The sequence below is a fragment of the Haemaphysalis longicornis genome, unplaced genomic scaffold (assembly GCF_048455015.1).
Source record: "Haemaphysalis longicornis isolate Haplotype H1 unplaced genomic scaffold, Haemaphysalis longicornis Haplotype H1 scaffold_67, whole genome shotgun sequence".
Classification (NCBI taxonomy): Eukaryota; Metazoa; Arthropoda; class Arachnida; order Ixodida; family Ixodidae; genus Haemaphysalis; species Haemaphysalis longicornis.
Window position 1 is genome coordinate 446921 of NW_027526419.1, and position 21206 is coordinate 468126.

Consider the following 21206-nt stretch of genomic DNA (forward strand, 5'->3'; position numbering starts at 1 on the left):
CATTCAAAGGAACCAGGCACTTTCAAACACTCATCCTAAAAAAGGGCAGACCCACAGCTTACCCTCCAAGCTAGCATGACAAAGAGATTTCTTAAATGTTTTTCGTCGTTTTAGTCATTCTTTCGGTGGCTGACTTGGGCTACGATAACACCGACTGCAGCCCATATGTTGAGCTTCCTAGTTTTGTGCACTTCTCTTCAACACCCCAAATCATGTTCTATCTAGCATTCCGACTTTAGAGTCTCCCCTTTCCGTTAAAACTGCTTGCATCATACCCGTCTGCACCCTTTAATGTCTTTTTAGCGCCCTGTTCCTGAGGTATCATGCTGCTTGCAGTCCCTAAATAAAAAAACAGACGAAATCAAATCCATCTGTAACCGAACGCCCGCGTCAGGATCTTGCCCTGCACCACATTTTGTGCCACATTTTAGGTTCATGCCCCCTTCCTCCCCCTGCGGTCCTCATGCTATCTACTCACCTGCGTGCCGTTCAAACAGCCTGTCGTCCCTGCTACCACCTTCAGCGTACCGGGCGACACTCCTCTTGTGAATGCTCCTGTGCCAAGAGCCATGGTGGCGGCGAAAAAAAGAGGGCAAAGTGCAGTTCCCTGCGGTACACCGGCTCTTCTTGTAGAAAAAGAAAACAAAACGTATGCACCCACAAGTAACCTTGCATTCCCCCTCCTTTCACAGTTTCTATATCGAGTATGGTCCAAGATCGACATCCCCTCTTAAAATACACCATACTTTTTTACGAGTTCAAATTATGCAAATTTTGTTACACGCCCCCTTTTACCAGTTCCTGGCTCTTACAGCACATTTCAAAATTCTCGCCAGCTTCATAAAATGGGGTTGTCCACTGAATGAATGAGTGATAATGTTGAGAATGTGCAGGTGATCCCAACAAAACAAACAAGACATTAACTGCTCATCAAAAAGGACACCAAGTTTGTTTTCAGACACGTACACACAAAGAAAAAAAGCGTGTGCCTCTAATGTAAGAATTAACCTACACGTCTTCCCCGCTTTCCTCTTCCATTGTTTGGTTAAGGAAAATAACAAGAATGTTCGAGCTTATGACTGTCTTTCACTAGTCTGCGCAGACGCGCCGGATCCTGGAATTCCCCGGGCGATCTTCCTCGCAGTTTAAACTTGTAAAACAAAAAGAAAAGCTCAGGCAAAACCCACCTACAATGAGTGTCAATGGACCTCTCCTGGGGTACGTCACGCGGCGGCCGTGACGTCACGGCGAGCGCACGTGCTGGGTGTGGCCGGGAGGGTGGTTGGCAAAACATTCGGACCCGCGCGCGGCGCGTATGCAGTGAGGCTGCATTAGGCGCGCGCAAAAGCGGAGTTTGTGTTTATGTGTTCGGTTTTCTGATGCCGGTGGGTTGCTGTGCTCTCGGCTAAGAAAATCGTGCGAGCAAAATCAGCGGCATCAGGCTTTGCCGCGTCCCAAAACAGGTAAATTCGGCAGGTATTGTGGATGCGCGCAATGCGCCGAAGAGGCTATAGCAGCCCAAGCAGCGACATCGTCAGCTCTTACTCATAGCAACGTTTCTCATTCTCGAACTTCTGCTGTTCTTCAAAGCGCAGTCATATCGTCTACATTGGCAGTCCGCGCTGATTACTGCCATGAAATGATGCTGTTTATTAACCACCTGCTATTATGCAGCACCAGCAGAAATAGTACCGGGGGTTGGGGCCAGATGGAAACTTCATTGCTGGGAAATATTGTCATGTTTTGATGAGATAGAGTACTGTATTAAAAATACAATGAATGCCTGACCTGCTAGGCTACGCGAAATAAATGTTTCGGAGAAGTATCTGCGATAGCCGCCTGCCGCCAAATCGACCACCGCAAAGTTTGGTCGTATGGGGAGATCTGTTCAAGACGAACGAAATTCATTGCTTGTAAATGCAATAAAGTTTTACCTTGATCAAAGATATTATGCCTTGAGGACGCGGCAAAACTGATATGCTCGCCGTGCTCACATGCATGTAGCATCATGCCTTCGGCGTGAGAAGGGCCGCTGATATCTGTTGGCCCTAAGCGAACGGACTCATTGAATGTATTCTTTTGTTGCGGCCTCCCGACGAATTCAGCGGGTGTACAAGGACACTAACTGTAACTATCATGAAATAATGAGTACCGATAATTATTTCAGTGCCACTGTCGCAAGGTATACGCACTAACAATATGTGGTTGCTATGTTACTCTCACAACGGCGATGAGCCGTTTCGCGGTTTTACTGGGGAAAAATGTAACAAAGCAATCGGTCACCTACGTAGAGCACGACATCATCGCGTTAATTTTATTTGAATAATTTTGGTTTTTGCTCTTTATATTTTTGTTTCGTTGCTGCTAATTTTACTTTTTAATCTTTCCATGCGTTACCTTTCCTTTCCCCCCTCGACATGAAATCGTTCGTAAGCCACTGTATCCGGGCGACGCAAGAACAGGGAGCGTATACGCTGCCTGAGGCACCGCACTCAGCTTAAGCGGACCTCGAAAACAACAATGAATGAGCTTTCCTTAGTATGTGTCCTAACATAAAGCATCATAACAAAACATTCTTGGAACAAGTCGCAAACGCACCAATCTTCAGAATGACTCGTTAATGCTGTTCTGTCACGCACTGAATATCCGAAAGCGTCACTCGTCATATACGAAAGTGTTGCGGAGGTTATTCGTGCAGAAAGCTACATGGAGGTGCGACGTCCGCAGCTAGAATAGCTAGACCCCCACCTGTAATGTAGGCGGCCAGCGACGGCCCGGACCATCGGCGCATCATTCCTTTCGGGCACCGCGCGGCCAGGCCGGGCCGGTGGCGCAGGCGCGTTCTGCCAACCGAAGCCGCATTTCGCGGCCGCCAGCAGGCGCCACCCGTCGCGCACGTGCGCTTCGTGACGTCACGGTGTTTACATACAGGGAGAGGTCCATTAGGTACTACTAGCATTTTTCAAATTGTGTGACACACTTGTGTTAACAAACTATTCCCTTCCCCCTGATTAAAACTAGAACCAACCCCTGTACACTGATAATAAAAGTGCAAAGCCTTCCCTGATAAACTGTGACACCCAAACTGTTTCCCCGCCACCCATACAGTTCTTACCTCAGCTTTTCTGCGGCCTCTTGGATGGTGACTATGATGTCTTCCTGCTGCGAGGTGGAACACTGTTCGAGCAGAAGGGATGTCTCCGGAACTAGAACCAAAGGGGCGATGGGTTTAAAAAAAATCTTTACGAGGCTTTTGTCCTGAATGATAACCATTTTAAGGGGGACACTGCTCTTAAAACAGCTTCCTTTAATTTTTAAGTAAACCCTGTGAAACTTGTCAGTCTTGCTGATTTACCCCCACAGATTTCAAATATGCCATTATTTTTTCAGTTAATTAATTCGCAAGATAATTAGAGATAATTAGTCCTGTTTGGAGGAGCAACAGGCAAAACAGTGTTAGTCACAGAACTATATAATCTTTATACTTTCAATACTATGAACCCTGGTGAGTGCAACAAGAGAATCAGTGTTTTTGATGCACTGCTTGGAACCAATTTTACAGCTCATTACACTTTGGTGCTTGAAATGGGCACTCGAAATGGTTCCTTGCCACTGGTGCCACCAAAGTTTAATGAACTTCAAAATTAGTTCCACGCGGTGCATGAAAAAAAAACTGATTCTCTTATTGCACTCACCAGGGTTCATAGTATTGGAAAATATAAAGATTACAGTTCTGTGACCAACACTGTTTTATCTATTGTTCTTCGACATATGACTACTTATCTGTAATTATCTTGGTTAATAATCAACTTACTAAAAAAATAACGCATATTTTAAATCAGTGGGAAAAAAGCAGCTAGACTGACAAGTTTCAGAGAGTTTACTTAACAATTAAAGGAAGCTGTTTTAAGAGCAGCGTCCCCCCTTCAAAGCACTGGCCGTAACATGAAAGGTAGGGCAACGAACAGAGTATGATCTTTCTGACGTAATCCATTACTTAGAAATGCCCATTAGAAACGATCTGAAAGTGACAAATGACCACTAAATCAAGTAAATACTGTATCGACGAAAGGTCTGACTGGAATCACACTTGCATAAGCTAAGAGACATTGTCTTCCCACCAAGGGGCCAAACAACTGTGGAGTAGGAAATCGGTAAGTGGCCTCACCCAGGAGTGCTTGCTCCGAGAGCGCCAGGTTCGAACTGGCATCCACCACGTCGCGGATGCCCTGAGTGTACACTGGGAGCAGGGCAGTGCGCAGCGACTGGCACTGGGAGCCACCCTGTGGCGCCAGGCCCCTGCACCAAAACAAGGACAAAGCCGGTTGAGGTGACTTCGCTAAACATTTCGACTATGTGCACCCTAAAATGGGACTTATCAGCGGAGCCGAACGCACTGCGCCAAAGACAAGGACAAGGGAGGGCACAGGACAGGCACACTGCCCTCTGTCCTTGCCTTCTCTTGTCCTTGTCTTTTACGCTGTGCGTTATAGTCGAATATGCACCACCAACAAGCCCAAGCTTTCCACTTTATTAGTGGCGCGCACATGGTTGACATGACTGCAGCAACGGCAGCACTTCTTTTTCTTCTTGTGTGCGTAATCATCCAACTTTTACGAATAACTGCCAGTTAGGGTGACTGGACGTGTCACATCTGCATTCTGTGAAACTTTCACTTGATACTTCAGAGTGCACTAGAAGGTTAAAAAACCTCGCACTGCAAGCATTTACTGTGCAATTCACCCGTGATATGGCAAGCTTCGAAACAAGGTGGTGGATGTGGCAGACAGATTGCAAGACATCAGCATCTGGTGCTGTGCATACAACTTCCCACTGGCACGACAAATTGGTAAGGCATTGAAAATTAGCAAGACGAACCACAAAGAAGCTGTGGAAGCTCGCTAGAAAAAAAAGAGAAGAATGCAAACGCACACGTCAGCTAAAGAGGAGTGCGAGACCCTGCCGTGCAATCACAAGCTGTTGAAATGGCATGAAAACAAAATACGACCACGTTTATTTGAAAGGTGCAGCCAATCCCTCAGCTCCGATCTCGTCATGAAAGACGTTTTTGACCCCCCAAAAAAATGTAGAAATCTTTAAAAATTTTCAAATTTCATGTGATGCCAGCAGGGACCCAATACTGGTCGGCACTGTAAACGTCACTCTGAGTTAGTTAACTGCACGTTAACATTCAAGCGATACGATTCAACAGAAGTAGAGGCCTGACTCCAAGTGCACAGTCATGTTACTTGCAGTGGCTTGGTTGGTGGCCACTAACCACACAAATAAGATGCCGTGATGTCAGAGAAACGTTGCTGGAAAGTGGCTGCGGAGTCGCCGCCGTTTCCCCTTTTAAGTGCAGAGCACTTTAGGTGCTCGCCTTGTCGTCCTAGCTCGCTCGCTGTAATCAAGCCTATCGCCACAGCGTTACGATGTAGCCTGTCACAGTCCCTTCGCCGCGGCGCAACGCCGAGGCTTCAAAAGCCAAGCGGCTATGCCAGGATATACGTGGCGTGAGCTAAGGTTCAGCTGGTTATTCTTAGCTTTCCTGGTTGTCTAGGATTAGCTGATTATCATGCTTACTGCTGCTTATTATCCAATCCAAATCCAATCCAATCCAAAACCAATTCAAACCAATCCAATCCAATCCAGAACTCCCACTGGCGCAGTTTCAGGCAGGGGGCGCGCGAGCACTGCGAAGGTGGGAAATTTGAATTGCATGGGGTGGTAGCAGTAAGCGGATAACGGCGGTACAGCCCATTATGGCGAATCACTGCTCTGCGCTTCCGACAGCTTTCACAGTGAGTGCAACGGCTTTAATTTTTCCTTAATATCGTGGTAATTTTTTTTTAAAGTTTCCAATGAAATTGGTGTCATTGTTATTGGGACAAAGCAACCTTTCGAATGAACCGCACTGGTATTTTGTCTTGACAGCCCCCTTAATTAAGCCCCCGCCGCAGTGGCTCAGTGGCATTGTGCTGCTGAGCACGAGGACGCAAGTTCGATTCCTGGCCGCGGTGGCCACTTTTCTGATGGAGGCGAAAAGCAAAACCGCCCGTGTGCACGAGATTTCGGCGCACGTTAAAGATCTCCGGGTGGTCAAAATAAATCCGGCGCCTTCCACTACGGCGCGCCTCATCGCCTGCGTTGCGCCGGCGCGTTAAACCCTACAATCAATCAATCCACTTAATTAAACGAGGCCAGGCACCACCCACACAGCAATGCGAGACAAAAGACTGACACGCAGCGCTCGAAAAACCATGCCGCCGTCTTCTGAGCGGGCGCGCTGAGGTCGGCCGACGTCGTCTGCAGAAGCAGCAGCACCGCAAACAGGCTTCGCAAGGCAGCCTGCAGTTTCTCCACTGGACTGTCCGCCGGCACCAGGGCAAGCACGGACAGCAGCCGATCCACCTGAGACGAGGAAAATTAGCGGGCTGTTAAGGCCGGTGACATGGAACGGATCGGCGACTGAGTTGCTTTCAATGCGAAAGCATTAAATGGCCCTATGGGTGAAAAAGCCAGCACCGGCATTTGCAACAGCAAAACAACCCTTTGGGAAACTTTCCATAGCCAAGGCACTCTATAGCAGACAGCAGTTGCAGAACTCTGCTTCAGAATCTGAGCAGCGTGGGCCCCGCTGCTTCATTGAAGCTGAGGGTAGAGTAGTGCACTTGCGTGGCCCCAAAACTGGACTTTGGTAAACATTTAGTTAAGAGGGCACATGGGTCTTTGATCAAAAAACTTTACTTCTACAGCTATCACTATGAAAATTGGGGGACCTATGTAGTTTTTCATTCTGACTGTAGGTATAAAATTTGTATTTGTGTCAAACGACTATACCCAAATTTATTTGTATTTTTGTATTTAATTTTTTGACAGCCTTTGTAAAAGAACTGCTGGGGGGGATGCCGCTGAACAAGGTACCAGTGAACTGTGCACGAATCAAGGAGTGCAATAAGGCTAACATGATCATTCTATCTGGCCAGTAGCAGATAACAGATGTAGTCGAAGACAGATAACCACTGGTACTTTTTTCATCCAAATAAACACAACTTAATGGCGTGTCACTCCTGTTTTATAAGCATTGCATTATGCTGTCAATGATGTAGATAATATACGAAACTATTTTTTTGCCCTTTCGTGGTGTGTTGGGGTAGATTTCACATCAACGAATTTCCGCTTCAATTAAATGTTTTGCACGTCCTGCCAATTTCGTTAAAGAGGGATTCAACTGTACGAACACCTCAATGACCAGGGGTAGCATCCCTCCTATTATCTCTCCCTGCCACAAGAGAGCAGAGCTGGCCTACTCACAGGCTCCTCGGGATGCTGTCGGATGGAGAGGGATAGGACGAGGAAGAGGAGGGAGCAGTTGCGGAGGCCCACTTCGGTCAGTTCCTCCACCCGGTTGGCATGGAAACGGCTGCAGATGCTACACACAGGGGGGGGGGGGGGAGAGAGAGAGAGAGAGAGAGAGAGAGAGAGAGAGAGAGAGAGAGAGAGAGAGAGAGAGAGAGAGAGAGGGGGAAGAAAACCAACAGAGTGAGAGGAAGGATGGTAAAGAATTCAACCAAGGGCTCTCAGAAAGGACAGGAGGCTTTTGACAAACGATACATGTGACAAGGGGGCGTTCTGATGGGGAGAGTGTCGAGAACAGCTGAAACAGCATACTACCATATTTGCACAATTCTAACGTGCACCCTTTTTTGCTAAAACTAGCCTTCATACTTGTGTGTGCATTACAATCAGGCTCAAAGACAAAATCAGCTTCAAAGCGGCCAGTAGCAGTGCCGTGGACATGAACTTCTCCCAACATCTAATTGTATATTGGTGCTGTAGAATCCGCATGAAGCAATTTTTTTTTTCAAATTTTCATAAGTAAAGTTACCGGCACGTTACCATTGGGGGCGCGTTAGAATCGGGCAAATACGGTAACTTCGAGGCACACTTTGATATCTGTAGGCACTGCCTGATCGCTCTGGAAAGCTTGAATTCGAACTGCGCAAACCGTTATCCAATTTTCTCTGCTTGGATAATTTAGTCGGGTATTTCTCCCCGACACAAGATCGCACCAAAAGTGTCATACGCAAGAGCCTCATCACAGAATGACAGCCCTCGCGCCGAAATGTTAACCCTAACGAGCATTTTACAGATTGCAAGCGCACTCGTCCTTTCGCTGTTGTCCAAATGACACAGGTCGTGGCATTCACCTCCAATTCAGTTCGCTTTGCCCTACACCTCTACACTGCAGCAATGTCTAATTGCCTTATCAGCATAAAAAATGTTTTCAACTGGAAACACGACCTGTCTAAGCTGCAACAAAAAAGTTTTAATTCGGAGCTACTTTTGTCAGCATCAGCCAAACAGGCTTGCAGAGTCACAAGTCGAGCGCAGGAAAGTAGCTGGCAAGCCAATCTCTTGTTTTTCTCATCAAACATCCACCAAGGGTAATGAAGCGGCTCACGGTACGGCTCACAAGTTGATACACCAAGTCATTGGAGTCATTGTCAAAGACGGCGACACATCAGTAAAAGGCCCCCAGTACCCGTCACAACCACGTAGAACAAACACGATATCCGGCCACATTACCCGCACAAACACTGAAGTACCCACGCCCACATCGGTGCCTCACTCTCTCTCAAATAGGCATAATGGGCGTTATTGTTATTCCAGTGATGCAGTCTCTCAAGCAGATGTCTGCGTGGTCCCTTTAAGGGGGGACACTGGTCTTAAAACAGCTCCTTTTAATTTTGAAGTAAATACTGTGAAACTTGTCAGTCTTGCTGCTTTTTTTCCACTGATTTTGAATATGCCATTATTTTTTCAGCTGATCAATTAGTTCCCAAGATAATTAGAGATAATTAGTTGTTGGCATCTAGGGACAAATCCTCCGCCAATCTCCTAACTGCCGTCTGAATTCGTAATAAGCCAGCTCCGAAAAGCAAAAAGAACTTCCGGAAACACCCAGGGAACTGTCTGAACACTCAAGCCATAAGCAAACTCCCATTGGGCAAATGGATTTGGCTCATTTTGATCCATGAAACAGCAGGACCTGGCTCATTTTTGATACGAACTACAACGTGCGTACAGGTTTGCAGGGCATTATTTCACCTATTTTCTTGCCAGCCCTTTTATTAGGGAAAAGTTGCCAATATTTTTTTTGTCACTGCAGTTTTGTCTGACTTAGTTTCGGTTTGAAGCTGGCTCATTTCGAAAAAAGCACCTCATATGTATGTGTACATATTTACATACATACACTCCAGAACTTCATCACATACATGCATACATTTGTATGTACGTACGTATGTGCACATACATACAAACGTACATATGTACACAGATACAAACGTACATACATACATACACACATACATATGTATGTATGTACATACATGTGTTTCATGGTGCAAGGCCAACAAGGGCAAAGAGCGCCAGAGAAGAAGTTATTTAATGGTTGAAGAGAAGTGATTACCACATACATATGTATGTATGAACGTACATACATACACACACCCCTATGTACGTATATATGTACATACATACATATGTACATATGCACATACATGTGTACCGTACTAAAGCTTGACTTTAGGCTAGTTGGGTACACATGACACCTTAGGAAACAGCGCGAACAACTTGGACAGAGAGAGGGCAAACAGACATGAGCGCTGAAACAGACCAGTGCTTGTGTCTGTTTGGCCTCTCTGTCAAAGTTTCTTGCGCTGTTTCCTAAGGTGTCATGTGTACATACATACATACATACGTACATACATACATACATACACATACATACATAGATACACACACACGGACATGCATGCATGCACACATAAAGACTCCCGTAACCTATCAGTGCCTGTCAGTCGTTCTCAGCAAAGCAAGGGGCCTCCTCCCTCACCGGCCCCGGAGAGTCTTCCACGCGTTGGTGGCTCCCTCTGGGGTGTTCTTGCACAGGGTCTTTGCCAACAGCATCAGGAAGAGCTCGTAACTGCTCTCCACACCTCTTGGAGAAGGAAAAAACAGAAAAAAACAGGCGGCACTGCTTTGGCAAGGTACACTACAACCCCATGGAGACATCCTAAGTTTTATCCACCCAACCAACCGATGCACAATTCCGTCTTTTACACTTAACCAAATAGCCATACCTGGCAGCCTCACAGTCTACACCTGCTCTCCAATCAATCTGAGAACCATTCACAGCTCGAGGTAGACAACTGGCTCTTGTGGCCGCCACAGTAACGTTCATTCAAACCAAGTCAAGTTCCAAGCCACTCGAAAGATTTATTCAAGACAAAATACAACTTTGTACAATACGAAACAAGTAGCCCTTGGAAACTCGCTGAGGTCCATTCCAGCCAGGAAAGGCGTTTTTGTAATAGGAAATAGCATGCCACGTCATGTTTCTTGGTGGTGGCTTAGCTCAACAACTGCCACTTACACAGACAAGGTCATGTGACATTGGCCACTGCTCCATCTGATGTCCCTAATATCTCGACGATTTGTTTGAAGCTCACCATAAAATTGGTATGATTGTTAGCAGGACAAAGCAGTTCTTATGGACCAAACTTGTCTTCCCGGGACACGGCAAATAAAATGACTTTCTTATTTGCGGACCACTCTAGTGAAATTAGGAATATTTATTTAACTAACCATCCTAGCAGCATAACTGAAATCGGTTTCAAAATAATTTGCATACTTTTTGAGTTGCAAGACTAATTTCTTCAAAATGGCATTAGCATAAGCATAATTAACTAATTACACAAGAAGTCAACAAGATTTCTCGGTCAGTGTGATTGGGAATGCCTATTCTGTGCCGATAAGCTATTATATTGCATTACATCCTTTAGGTATAAAAAAATAACAAGAAAAGTTTCACCTTCCTTTCAAAACCAGAAAATCATGTCCCAACGAAAGTGAAACTTTGCTCTTCTTTTCTGGATACCTAAAGGAAATAAAGCAATTAGCTAATAGCTTCCCGGCACAGAATAGACCTTCCTGATCCTACTAACGTAAACACCTTCTTGAGTTCTTGCCTAATTAGTTATTACCGTATTTACTCGCATAATGGTCGCACTCACATAATGATCGCACTCCTGAAGGTCGTCGTCAAAATATGACATTTTTTTTAATTTCCCGCGCAATGATCGCACCCTGAACTTGCCGCAGCCATATGTCGTATGTGCGTCAAGTCTAGACGACGATGATCGTTCTTATGTTCGTTTCCTCATCTTTCAAAGCGGACATGGATACGTTGTTGCCGTGGACTTGATGATATTAGCGATATCGGCCAGCGTGAGTTTATTATTGGTGCGGAAGAAACTCTCACTAAATGCACATAATGTACTCACAAAACATAAAAAAATGCTCTCTGCTTGCTGTTTCGGCAGCCGTGTCTTGATGTCCCACACTGTGACAGCAGCAGCCACTTATTGGTCGACCTGTTCTCACCTCACAGCAAACTCGTTCCGGCGCGTTCCGTTATTAAAACACTGCATTTTGCATCACTAGGTGGTCATTCGGTGGTCAGTGGAGTTTTATTTGTTATGTTTATTATGTTCATGAGACTTATCGTGAACATTCTGTGCCGCAGCTTTCGTTTTTTGGCGCTGAAACGTTTTCCCGAAAAATATATCTCGCGTAATGATCGCAACTCTACCTTTGCATCATATTTTTGGAAAAAAAAGTGCGATCATTACGCGAGTAAACACGGTATGATTAACGCTGTTGTTAGTTAATTAGTCTCGTAACTCCCAAAGTATGCAAGATATTTTTAAGCTGATTTCAGTTTTTTTATTAGGATAGTTATCTACATAAATGCCCCTAATTTGATTAGATTTGGACCACGTAAAACAAAAAGTTTTACTAGCCACGTCCCCCTTTAAGACGTAACGATACAGGCATGCAGCCTAACAAAAAGCGCATCTCACAGCCCACTTATAACTACATCCATTTGATACAAACAGGGTACAGAGTCCAATGAACCAAAACTATTCACTCACCTCACTCCGAGGTCGTCACATTCAGCCAAAGCCCGGGCCCGCACCTGTATCTGCTGGCTGGTTTGGCTGCAAGCACGGCACACAATGGAAACGACCATTCACTCCGGTGGCCAATAAGCAGCCGATCTTTCCAAGCCGGAAAATTAGGGGGCCCGCTTTATCATCATCATCATCATTGCCGCCACTGCCATCATCATTTATTATTATTATTATTATTATTATTATTATTATTATTATTATTATTATTATTATTATTATTATTATTATTATTATTATTATTATCATCATCATCATCATCATCCGCAGCAGCAGCAGCAGCCTATCTACGCCCACTGCAGTGCAGGGCAAAGGCCTCTCTCATTAGTCTCCAGTTACCCCGGTCCTGTGCTAACTGCGAACAATTTATCCCCGCAAACTTCTCGATCTCATCTGCCCATCTAACTTTCTGCCGCCCCCTGCAAGGTGACAGAATTTAGGTGAAAGGTACGAGCAAATTTGATTTCTCCCAAGCATTGACAGCGGTCACCCTTAAGAAAAAGTTTCGTGGTTCAGACATGGCACATACGTGGGATGTAGCCATGTTAATATTTTTCCATGGTTGAACGCAGTTAAGGGGGGACACTGCTGTTAAAACAGCTTCCCTGAATTCGTATGTAAACTCTGTGATACTTGTCAGTCTTGCTGCTTTTTTTTTTCACTGATTTCAAATATGCCATTATTTCTTGAGCCAGTCAATCAGCTAGCAAGATAATTAGAGATAATTAGTCACTTTTGGAGGAACAATGGACAAAACAGTGTTAGCCATAAAACTGCAATCTTTATATTTTCCAACACTATGAACACTGGTGAATGCAATAAGAGAATAGGTTTTTTGATGCACTGGTAGAAACTAACTTCACAGCTCATTAAACCTTCGTGGCACCAGTGGCAAGGAACCATTTCGAATGCCCATTTCAACCAAAGTTTAATAAGCTGTAAAATTTCTTCCAGGTGGTGCACCAAAAAACCGATTCTCTTATTGCACTCACCAGGGTTCATAGTATTGAAAAATGTAAAGATTACAGTTTTATAGCTGATACTGTTTTGTCTATTGTTCTTCCAAAAATGGCTAATTATCCCTAATTATCTTGGTAACTAACTGACTTACTCAAAAAATAATGGCGTATTCGAAATCAGTGGGAAAAAAAGCAGCAAGACTGACAAGTTTCACAGAGTTTGCTTTAAAATTAAAAGAAGTTGTTTTAAGATTAGTGTCCCCCCTTAAACCAAGTTTGTCAAAAGATAGCCCAGTTCTGGCAAAGCGGATGCCAGGCAGCCGCTTCACACAGCAGAGGGCAGAGTGAAACCAAACCGTTCCAGTTTTCCACACCGAGAGCACACCGTGAAAGCACACATTTTCTGATGGCATGCGCCCCACTCTTTCCCCATATACCCCTCTCCACACCCCTTCCCCCCACCCACTGGAACAAAGAAGCGATCGGGTGCTTTCACTTTTTCTTCGTCAACGCGACGGTGAACACACATGGACGCAAAAAATTTTCTGAGGTGGCCATATACAGCTTCATTGTAAAAAGAAGACAGACAACCCAAGTGCCCTCGTCTTGAACCTCATTTTAGATGCGAAGCATCTCATGCTCGGGGCTGTGTCCCTCCCTCCCTCGTTGTCATTGTCCGCCGTCCACACTCTACTGCGCATGCGCGTCTCTTCAGCCCCGTCAGCGTTTGGGCTGACGTCAGCGCAGTCCACTAAAAAAATAAATAGTTAGGCGGCGCCCAGTTTCGATCCCACGACTCTCTCGCTGCAACGGAAGGTACGTGGCGCTCTTCGCACTGCGCTATACAAACCGAGACGGGAGCATGTGCTACGAACGCGCCTATGTCCTTCACTCATTCGAACTATGTCAAGAAGCCAGTGATACAACGAAGGCACGCGAAGCTGAACGTCAACGGAAATGACGAACTAAAAACGAATGGGAACTTCAGTCGACCCCATGGCTGCTTCGCATACTACTCAGGGTTCCCCTACGGGAAGATGGTGTCATTTTTCTGCCCTATTTGGTTTTGTTTTTTCATGAGCTTTTCTGGCATATTTCACTATGCGTCACAAAGCACACTAAGCTCATGTGGTTCATTTCATTCCTTCAGATTACAAAAAAAAAAAAAAAAGAAGACATAGTGCAGGTTTGGTACAGCTTACTTACAGTGTAGCAAGATGCCGCAGAATTTGCCTCTGGGCCCAATTGTCGCGGCAGTCATACCGCTGGAGTAATCACACTACTCTTCTACTGGGTGCCTAAATTTGTTTTAAGACTTCGCCTGTGCTCTGGCAACACAAAAAATTTTTACTGTGCAGCAACCAGTAACATAAAGATAAGCTGTATCAACAAAGCAATCACGTCCAAGTCCCACAAATTGTTAAGGCACATTGCGGTCTAAGTCTCAAAGGTAAGGTCTCTGCACCTTACCCCATCACCCCTACCCGAAGAAAAACTGTCGAACTGACACTTCTCTCACCATGCAGCTTGGAAGGCCTGGAAGTGACATGAAGCAATCATGAAGCTTTCGTCCTGAAAGACACAATTGCAGCAGTTCAAAACAGATTGCAGAGGATTCAATTTCAGTGCTTCAAACAAGATATCGCAACACACCGAAATCGGTAGACGGACACGTAAGCATTCGATGGACCAGACCCCCTTTCCACTGCAATGTAGATTGCTAGGTAGGCAGAGTATTTTAAAATGTGCAAGTAGAACCCACCAAATAATTTTTTAGAAATTCCTCAAGGCACCTAAATAGGCTTACATGCATTGAAGGTGAAAGCATCATGGCCTCCCCAGGCAATCAAAGGTTTCATTACTGCTACATCATTTTTCTTTCCTTTTTAGGGGCGAAGCCCTTAAGGGTCTGGGGCTGTTGGCGTCTCCTGTCGTCGACGTCATCGTCGTCATAATTGTCGTCTCATGGAGTCATGGTACTAAAACACCGGGAAACTCGTTCACGCCTCGCGCTAGACCGTAACGCATACTAAAAAAACACCAGGACACTTGTTTTTGCCTTGCGCTAGGGAGCTTCGTGTTTCTAAGGCAAGAGATTTTTAAAACATAGCTATAAACCTCTACCCCCCAATGGTTTCATCTCCGTTGGCAAAAACGCCAGGGTGCCAAGAATGCACTGCATGCTTTGCCCCTCACCAGGTTTCACGTTAGTGAAGATGGCCCGGTTTTTTTTTTGTTGTTTTTTTTTTTTTTTTTGTATTTGAGCATGAATTACATTACAGGCCGAATGCCGCACTTCACACCCCTACAGCTCCCCAATAAAACCAGAGCTCTCTGTGGCTGACATGGACCTCTCCTTATCGTACGATGTCATGTTCACCTGTCATGCAATCAACGTCAGTGCCACACGCTCTAGGCTAACCCTAATTCAGCCACCAGCAACGTGATGATGTACCGTAAAGTTTAGAAAGAACGCCCACCAAGAGTACAGTGATATCAAGTGAAAAATACGGAATGGGCAAACTTTCGGGTCAGGTGCGAAAAACTACAAAAAAGCGGCCGCACTGCCAACCAAAACTGTGGAGATTTCAAGAAAAAATACGAGATGGGCGAACTTTTGGGTCACGTGCGGAAAGGACAAATAACTGGCCGCATCAACACGTGAATAGATGATTCGCGTTTATTTTGCTGACTCATCGGTGCCAAAGCCATCGATAAAGGCGGTGAGCGATCTTTGGGGTGAATGCGCACATTCACTTCCTAGTGCGCATATCTGTTAATTGCATACATATTTTCTTTCATACGTCAGTTTATGCATACGTTTCTGCATACGGGAGTTACTTTGAATGCTAATCAATGCTACTTGTTTTTTGCAGGCATTTGTACATTTTTGTCTGTTATTTGTTTCCATTTCCTGTTACTTTATTCCTTTTTTTTTTTTTTTTGGTGCATTTTGTGGATGAAAATGTGTTCTTACCACCCAGTTGTAATGCTCTCTCGGCAAAGTGTAGGTATGAGAATAAGTAAATAAATAAATAAAGTAAATAAATTTAAAAAATAAAAACCAATGTTCAGTTCTCATATGAACTCAGACATGTTTCCTTTTTTTTTGCCGAACAACAAGAACAACGCTGGTTTTTCACACAATGAGGCACTTAAGGCTTCTGCCTTAGAAAGCCTGGATCAACAAAGGGATCTATTATGCAATTGAAAAACCCCAAGTACTGACTACTCTAGTCGATTTTGAATGAGCAGTCTGCTCCACACTTTTCTATTATTATTATTTTTCCGCCTTGCCCCGAAAAATGCTTACCTTTTCACCTTCACCTTTTACCTTTTTACCTTTACTTTTTTTCTTCCTGTTCCTGTTTACCTTTTCTCGCCATGTTCCCTCCACTTTTTTTTCCCGGCAATGATTTTTTTTACCCTCCAAGACGGACTAACGTGAGCGGAGGAAAAGGCGGCATCACCACCCACCAGGTGCTTGAGGTAAAAGTCCAGCAGGGGCTGCACCAATTCCAGGCTGGGCTCCCACAGCCCGCACAGCCTGATGCAGGAACGGACCACGACTCGCATCAGGCGCTCCTTCTGGAAGCCCACGCACACGTACATACAATCACTGTCAAAATTTTCTAGGCCATGCCAAAAGTGCATATGCCACAAAAATTTCAATGTACAAGCTCAGCTTCATCTCGAGTAAGGGCGTGGGCGCCAAAAAGGGGGTTGCAAAAGAGCACTTGGCCCCCAAAGCCTGCCCCCCTGCAATGCAAAATCCTGCCAACCCTCATGACGCAAAGCCAGCAAAAACGTCTGTTTTATATATTGCCTAATTTGGTCACAGTTGAAGGTTGAGCTTATTCTTTGAATTCTTTGTGGCTCAGAAGAGCCTTTGGCTTGGCCTAGAAAATTTTGACAAAGACTGTACATGCATTGCAACACATTGTTGAGCAAGTTGGCGCATAGTTGTTGTAAAAATTAGAACGCGATAGACATGACGGCCCAGAAGAAGCACGACGTGACAAGTGCTCACTCTCAACGAAATTTAGAACTGTTTAGAAGTATTAAGAAAAAAGGCGATGAGTGCCTTGGCAACACGTCTGTGCTCCTTCCTACACGGTAACGAGATTGCTCTTCTAGAAGCTTCGCTTTCAATGTGCCAATTTCACCTTTCTTTCATCTCCAAGTCCCCTGAGATAAACCATTACATTCATATGTGAGGACACCTCCAATACACTTATTTTTTAAGAGTGAGCACCTCTCCTGTTGTTTTATCTGCGTCATCATGTTTTTCACACTTTAATTTTTAGACCATACCCACTGGCATCGCTGCCCCCAGAATAATATTTCCTCCATGCTTTACTCCTAGTCTATTTTCACCCCTTCATTTTTACAATTATATTGCCTTCAATAAACTGAAATACTAGCATGTATTGCCAATAGTCTCTCTCTCGCTCACTCTCTCTCTCTCTCTCTCTCTCTCTCTCTCTCTATATATATATATATATATATATATATACATATATACGCACACACACACCAAACCACCCATTTAACCTGCCAGGATTCTTCCATTCCCAACAAAGCTGTCACAGCTTCTGTTCCCTTGCAACAAATACACGTTGCAAACAGTGCTTGCAACAAAGCAATCCTCTACAGTTATCCTCAAAGTCTTGTATTCCCTCTGCATGATCTTGCCCCCTGGACTGACATACATCAGAGATGCTGTGAATGTGAGAAACAGGTATGGCATAAAAAACATAAACGCCTGTCCTTGCATAAATACCGTTGCCTTCAAATTGCACTTTGAATATTGTTGGCACAAAAGGAAGGCCTTGAGGTGCACCGTATCTGACATTAGATCTTTACTGCACTACAACCCAACCACGAGGCTCTGAGTGCTTTCATGGTGTGCTTAGCAGTTGTTTTGAAGTCCCGGGCCTTTGCACTGTGGAGGCATTGCAAAGTGACAGCAACATGTTACAACACTCCCTACCTTGAAGCTGCTGCTACCGTATGCATTCAGGGCTTAAATGTCAGCACTGTCCTGGGGGAAGTTTGTTCAATTGCACATCAAGGACACGAACAAAACACCGTCAAGGCCTATGACTGCAGTAGTAGGGACTTTTAGGGGCCTTAGTAAAGACAACTGAGTACAGCAGAACCCCGGTTGAGGTTACTACACTCTCAATTGCAAACACTAAAAATTCCCCATAGAACATTTTTTCCCGGATAGTACATTTTCCCGGACAGTATGTTTCTCCCTCACATTTTTTTTTAAATGTATTAATGAGGTTCAAGTTCATGTTTATTGTACCAGAAATAAATACATCTGCGTGGAAGTATACAGGTGGGACCCCTGAACTCAGGAATGAGTTGTAAAAGAAGTCCTTTCAGCGTATGAGGTATTATTATTTTTTTTAGCATTTATAAACAAAACATTCATTCTCCTCATACGGACAGTTGTTAAAAAGATTTGTAGAAAGACTTGTATAAAGACTTGTACGTTCTGCGGTAGTCTCGACAATGCTGCCAACTCACGGATTCAGCCGTGACCGCCGCCGTCACAAACCTCCGAGCTGCCAAGTAGTTGCTCTGCAAAGAAAATGGCAGCGCATTTGCACCATTTTGTACAATGATTGTTATGTTTGTTGCACTGGCATTGTTGTAAATAACTAATCATTAAATAGCGCACCTTAATAAGAGGAACAATAAAAATATGTTATTACATTTCAAGGGCTTCTATGGTGCAACATTTAAGTGGGCAGTGACTAACAATGCATTTCACATTGCATGTTTAGAAAAGCAGTGCTTCCTTAAGCAAAAATGTGCAGGATTAAAAGTCACAACTGGCAAGTTAAGGGAGTAATGACCCTGGCTATATGATTCTAATTATTATGTTTGCAAATTCAGTCACACATGCTACACTTTTTTTTCTTTCCCGTGAGCAGGCTAGAAGGTTGTCGGCACGGCATTTTTGCAGCAAGGAAAATGGTGTAAAAAATTAACAGCCCTACGAAATGCGTGCAGCATCTAAAAGGAAGCAAGTGCTTACCAATTAAAGTGAGTATTTTTTCAACCACCACTACAAAAAACGCTAAAGATTTCTCAATTGTAGTTTCGTAATGAGTAAAACCAAAAAGGAGTCAACTTTTGTACCAATCGATTCTGCTTTGTATTAAATAAGGACTATTCGGAAACTCGGAATATTTTACAGCTATTTCCAAGTTCGAAGATGCTGAAAATAGCCCACATCAAGCAATCAAAATACCTTTCTGAGGGCACGTGCACAATAGTATATCCTCAATAACGAACTATGCCTGAAATATAGCGTGCTCAGCGCTTACAACAACCTCCAAAACAAGTTGCACGGCCTTCTTCACCCCATTCACACTGACATTAGGAAGTTTCAAACATTTGCAGAACAGTACAAACGAGTAAAATCAAAAGCTTAAGTCTCAATCAGATGAATAACTGCACTACATGTTACTTCTGCCCCAAAAACCACGCGCAAGAGATTGTCCATGCAAGTGTAATGTTGACAGGTTTTCGTACCTTGGCACCCCACACACACTTTTTTCTGGCTTCAGCTGCAGCAGCCAACAACCAGAGGCAGAAGGCGTCTCTTTCAGTGCGTTCCACGCTTGCTGTGAACGACGACAGGCAGAACCCAGCTGCAAAGAACAAGACAGCAACATTTCCTCATTTTGTTCAATTACTGTGCCTTGAAGCGGCTGGGAAGAGACGGGTATTAAAACAATTTCTTTTCATTTGTAAGTAAACTCTGTGAAACTTGTCAGCGTTGCTGCTTTTTTCCAAATGATTTCAAATATGCCATTATTTTTGAGCCAGACAATTAGTCCCCAAAATAATTACAGGTAACTAGCCATTTTTTGGAGGAACAACAGACAACTTGGTGGCAGCAGTGGCAAGGAACCATTTCCAACGCCCATTTCAAACACCAGAGTTTAACGAGCTGTAAAATCAGTCGCAAGTGATGCATAAAAAAAACACTTCCTACATTGCATCCACCCGGGTTTCATGGTACTGGAAAATATAAAGATTACAGTTTATGTTCTTCCAAAAATGGATAATCATTAATTATCTTAGGAACTTATTGAATAACCCAAAAAACAACACCATATTTGACATCATTGGGGAAAAAGCAGCGAAGCTGACAAGTTTCACAGACTTTACTTAAAAACTGAAAGAAAATGTTGGAAGACCCTCGGAGCCATGACGATAAAATGCAACTTTGTTCAATTTCAAAGAGCTAGCTCTTGATAGCTCACGCCGCTGCATTCCTGCCATGAAAGGCGTTTCATTAACCGAAAAAATGCAAGAAATGTTTACAAATTTTCAGCATTCACACTACACTGAGACACAATATGGACCAGCACTGAAAACATTTTTATCACTGCGCTAACTGCGCGTTATCATTTAAGGGGCCGTGCAGACAAAAAACAAGTTTGGTTCATTCGAACCATTGCCTCGTTAGAATCATGCTACTACCGATGCACACTGCTGTTGGTACTGGGCGCACAACGCTTGTTTTAGCTGCACAGCAGTGCAGTGCTTTGGAGTTGTCTTACATGACACAGGCCGATTGGCGTAAGCGACGTCATCTTACATGACCCTGTTTGTCAAGGATACCCCATGTTTTACAAAACGATTACGTTCTACCGTAACAGAAACAAGCAGGTGCAAAGCAACGGGGAACACCAATCCGTGGCTCAGTATGGTAGCGCCATCTGGGAGGACTGTCGCTAAGCAAGGCTACAGTGCCTAATGGCAGACGTCACAAAAACACACGATTTGGCGGGGGAATCAAAATTTTAGCCTAAATTGATTAATTTCTCAGTGAATATGGCATCACTGCTGCCAGAAAAGCGCTGGGGCACTATAAAATATGAAATCTTTCGAATAAAAGAAACTGGTATTATGTCTGTATGGCCCTTTTAAGTGATACGATCAAACAGAACTAGAGGCCCCGCTACACTCGCCCAGTCATGTTTCCCGGCAGTGACTTTAATCAACAGCCGCCAATCACACAAGCGAGGTTCTCTGTGACGTCACAAATAAATAGCCAGAAATTGGCCAGGGAGATACCACAGCTTCGTGTGCTTTCTTAAATTATCTCAATTACCATATTTATTCGGATATAAGGCGAGGTTTTTTTCCAAAATCTGTAGTCTCAAAAGTCATATCCCACCTT

At 44.3% G+C, this 21206-nt stretch overlaps 1 protein-coding gene across 1 annotated transcript in view; it reads right to left on the minus strand.

The window, feature by feature from the left end:
- LOC144144216 (protein MMS22-like) overlaps positions 1-21206 on the minus strand; it is a 64990-nt gene that overhangs the window by 21915 nt on the left and 21869 nt on the right. Inside the window, exons 10-20 of the mRNA XM_077675586.1 lie at positions 19547-19665; positions 18533-18586; positions 16472-16582; positions 14514-14566; positions 12000-12065; positions 9899-10003; positions 7315-7432; positions 6242-6411; positions 4169-4299; positions 3116-3206; positions 479-555 (exon numbers count right to left, since the gene is read on the minus strand). Of these exons, the coding sequence (XP_077531712.1) occupies positions 479-555; positions 3116-3206; positions 4169-4299; positions 6242-6411; positions 7315-7432; positions 9899-10003; positions 12000-12065; positions 14514-14566; positions 16472-16582; positions 18533-18586; positions 19547-19665 (1095 nt within the window). The remainder of the gene's footprint in view (positions 1-478; positions 556-3115; positions 3207-4168; positions 4300-6241; positions 6412-7314; positions 7433-9898; positions 10004-11999; positions 12066-14513; positions 14567-16471; positions 16583-18532; positions 18587-19546; positions 19666-21206) is intronic.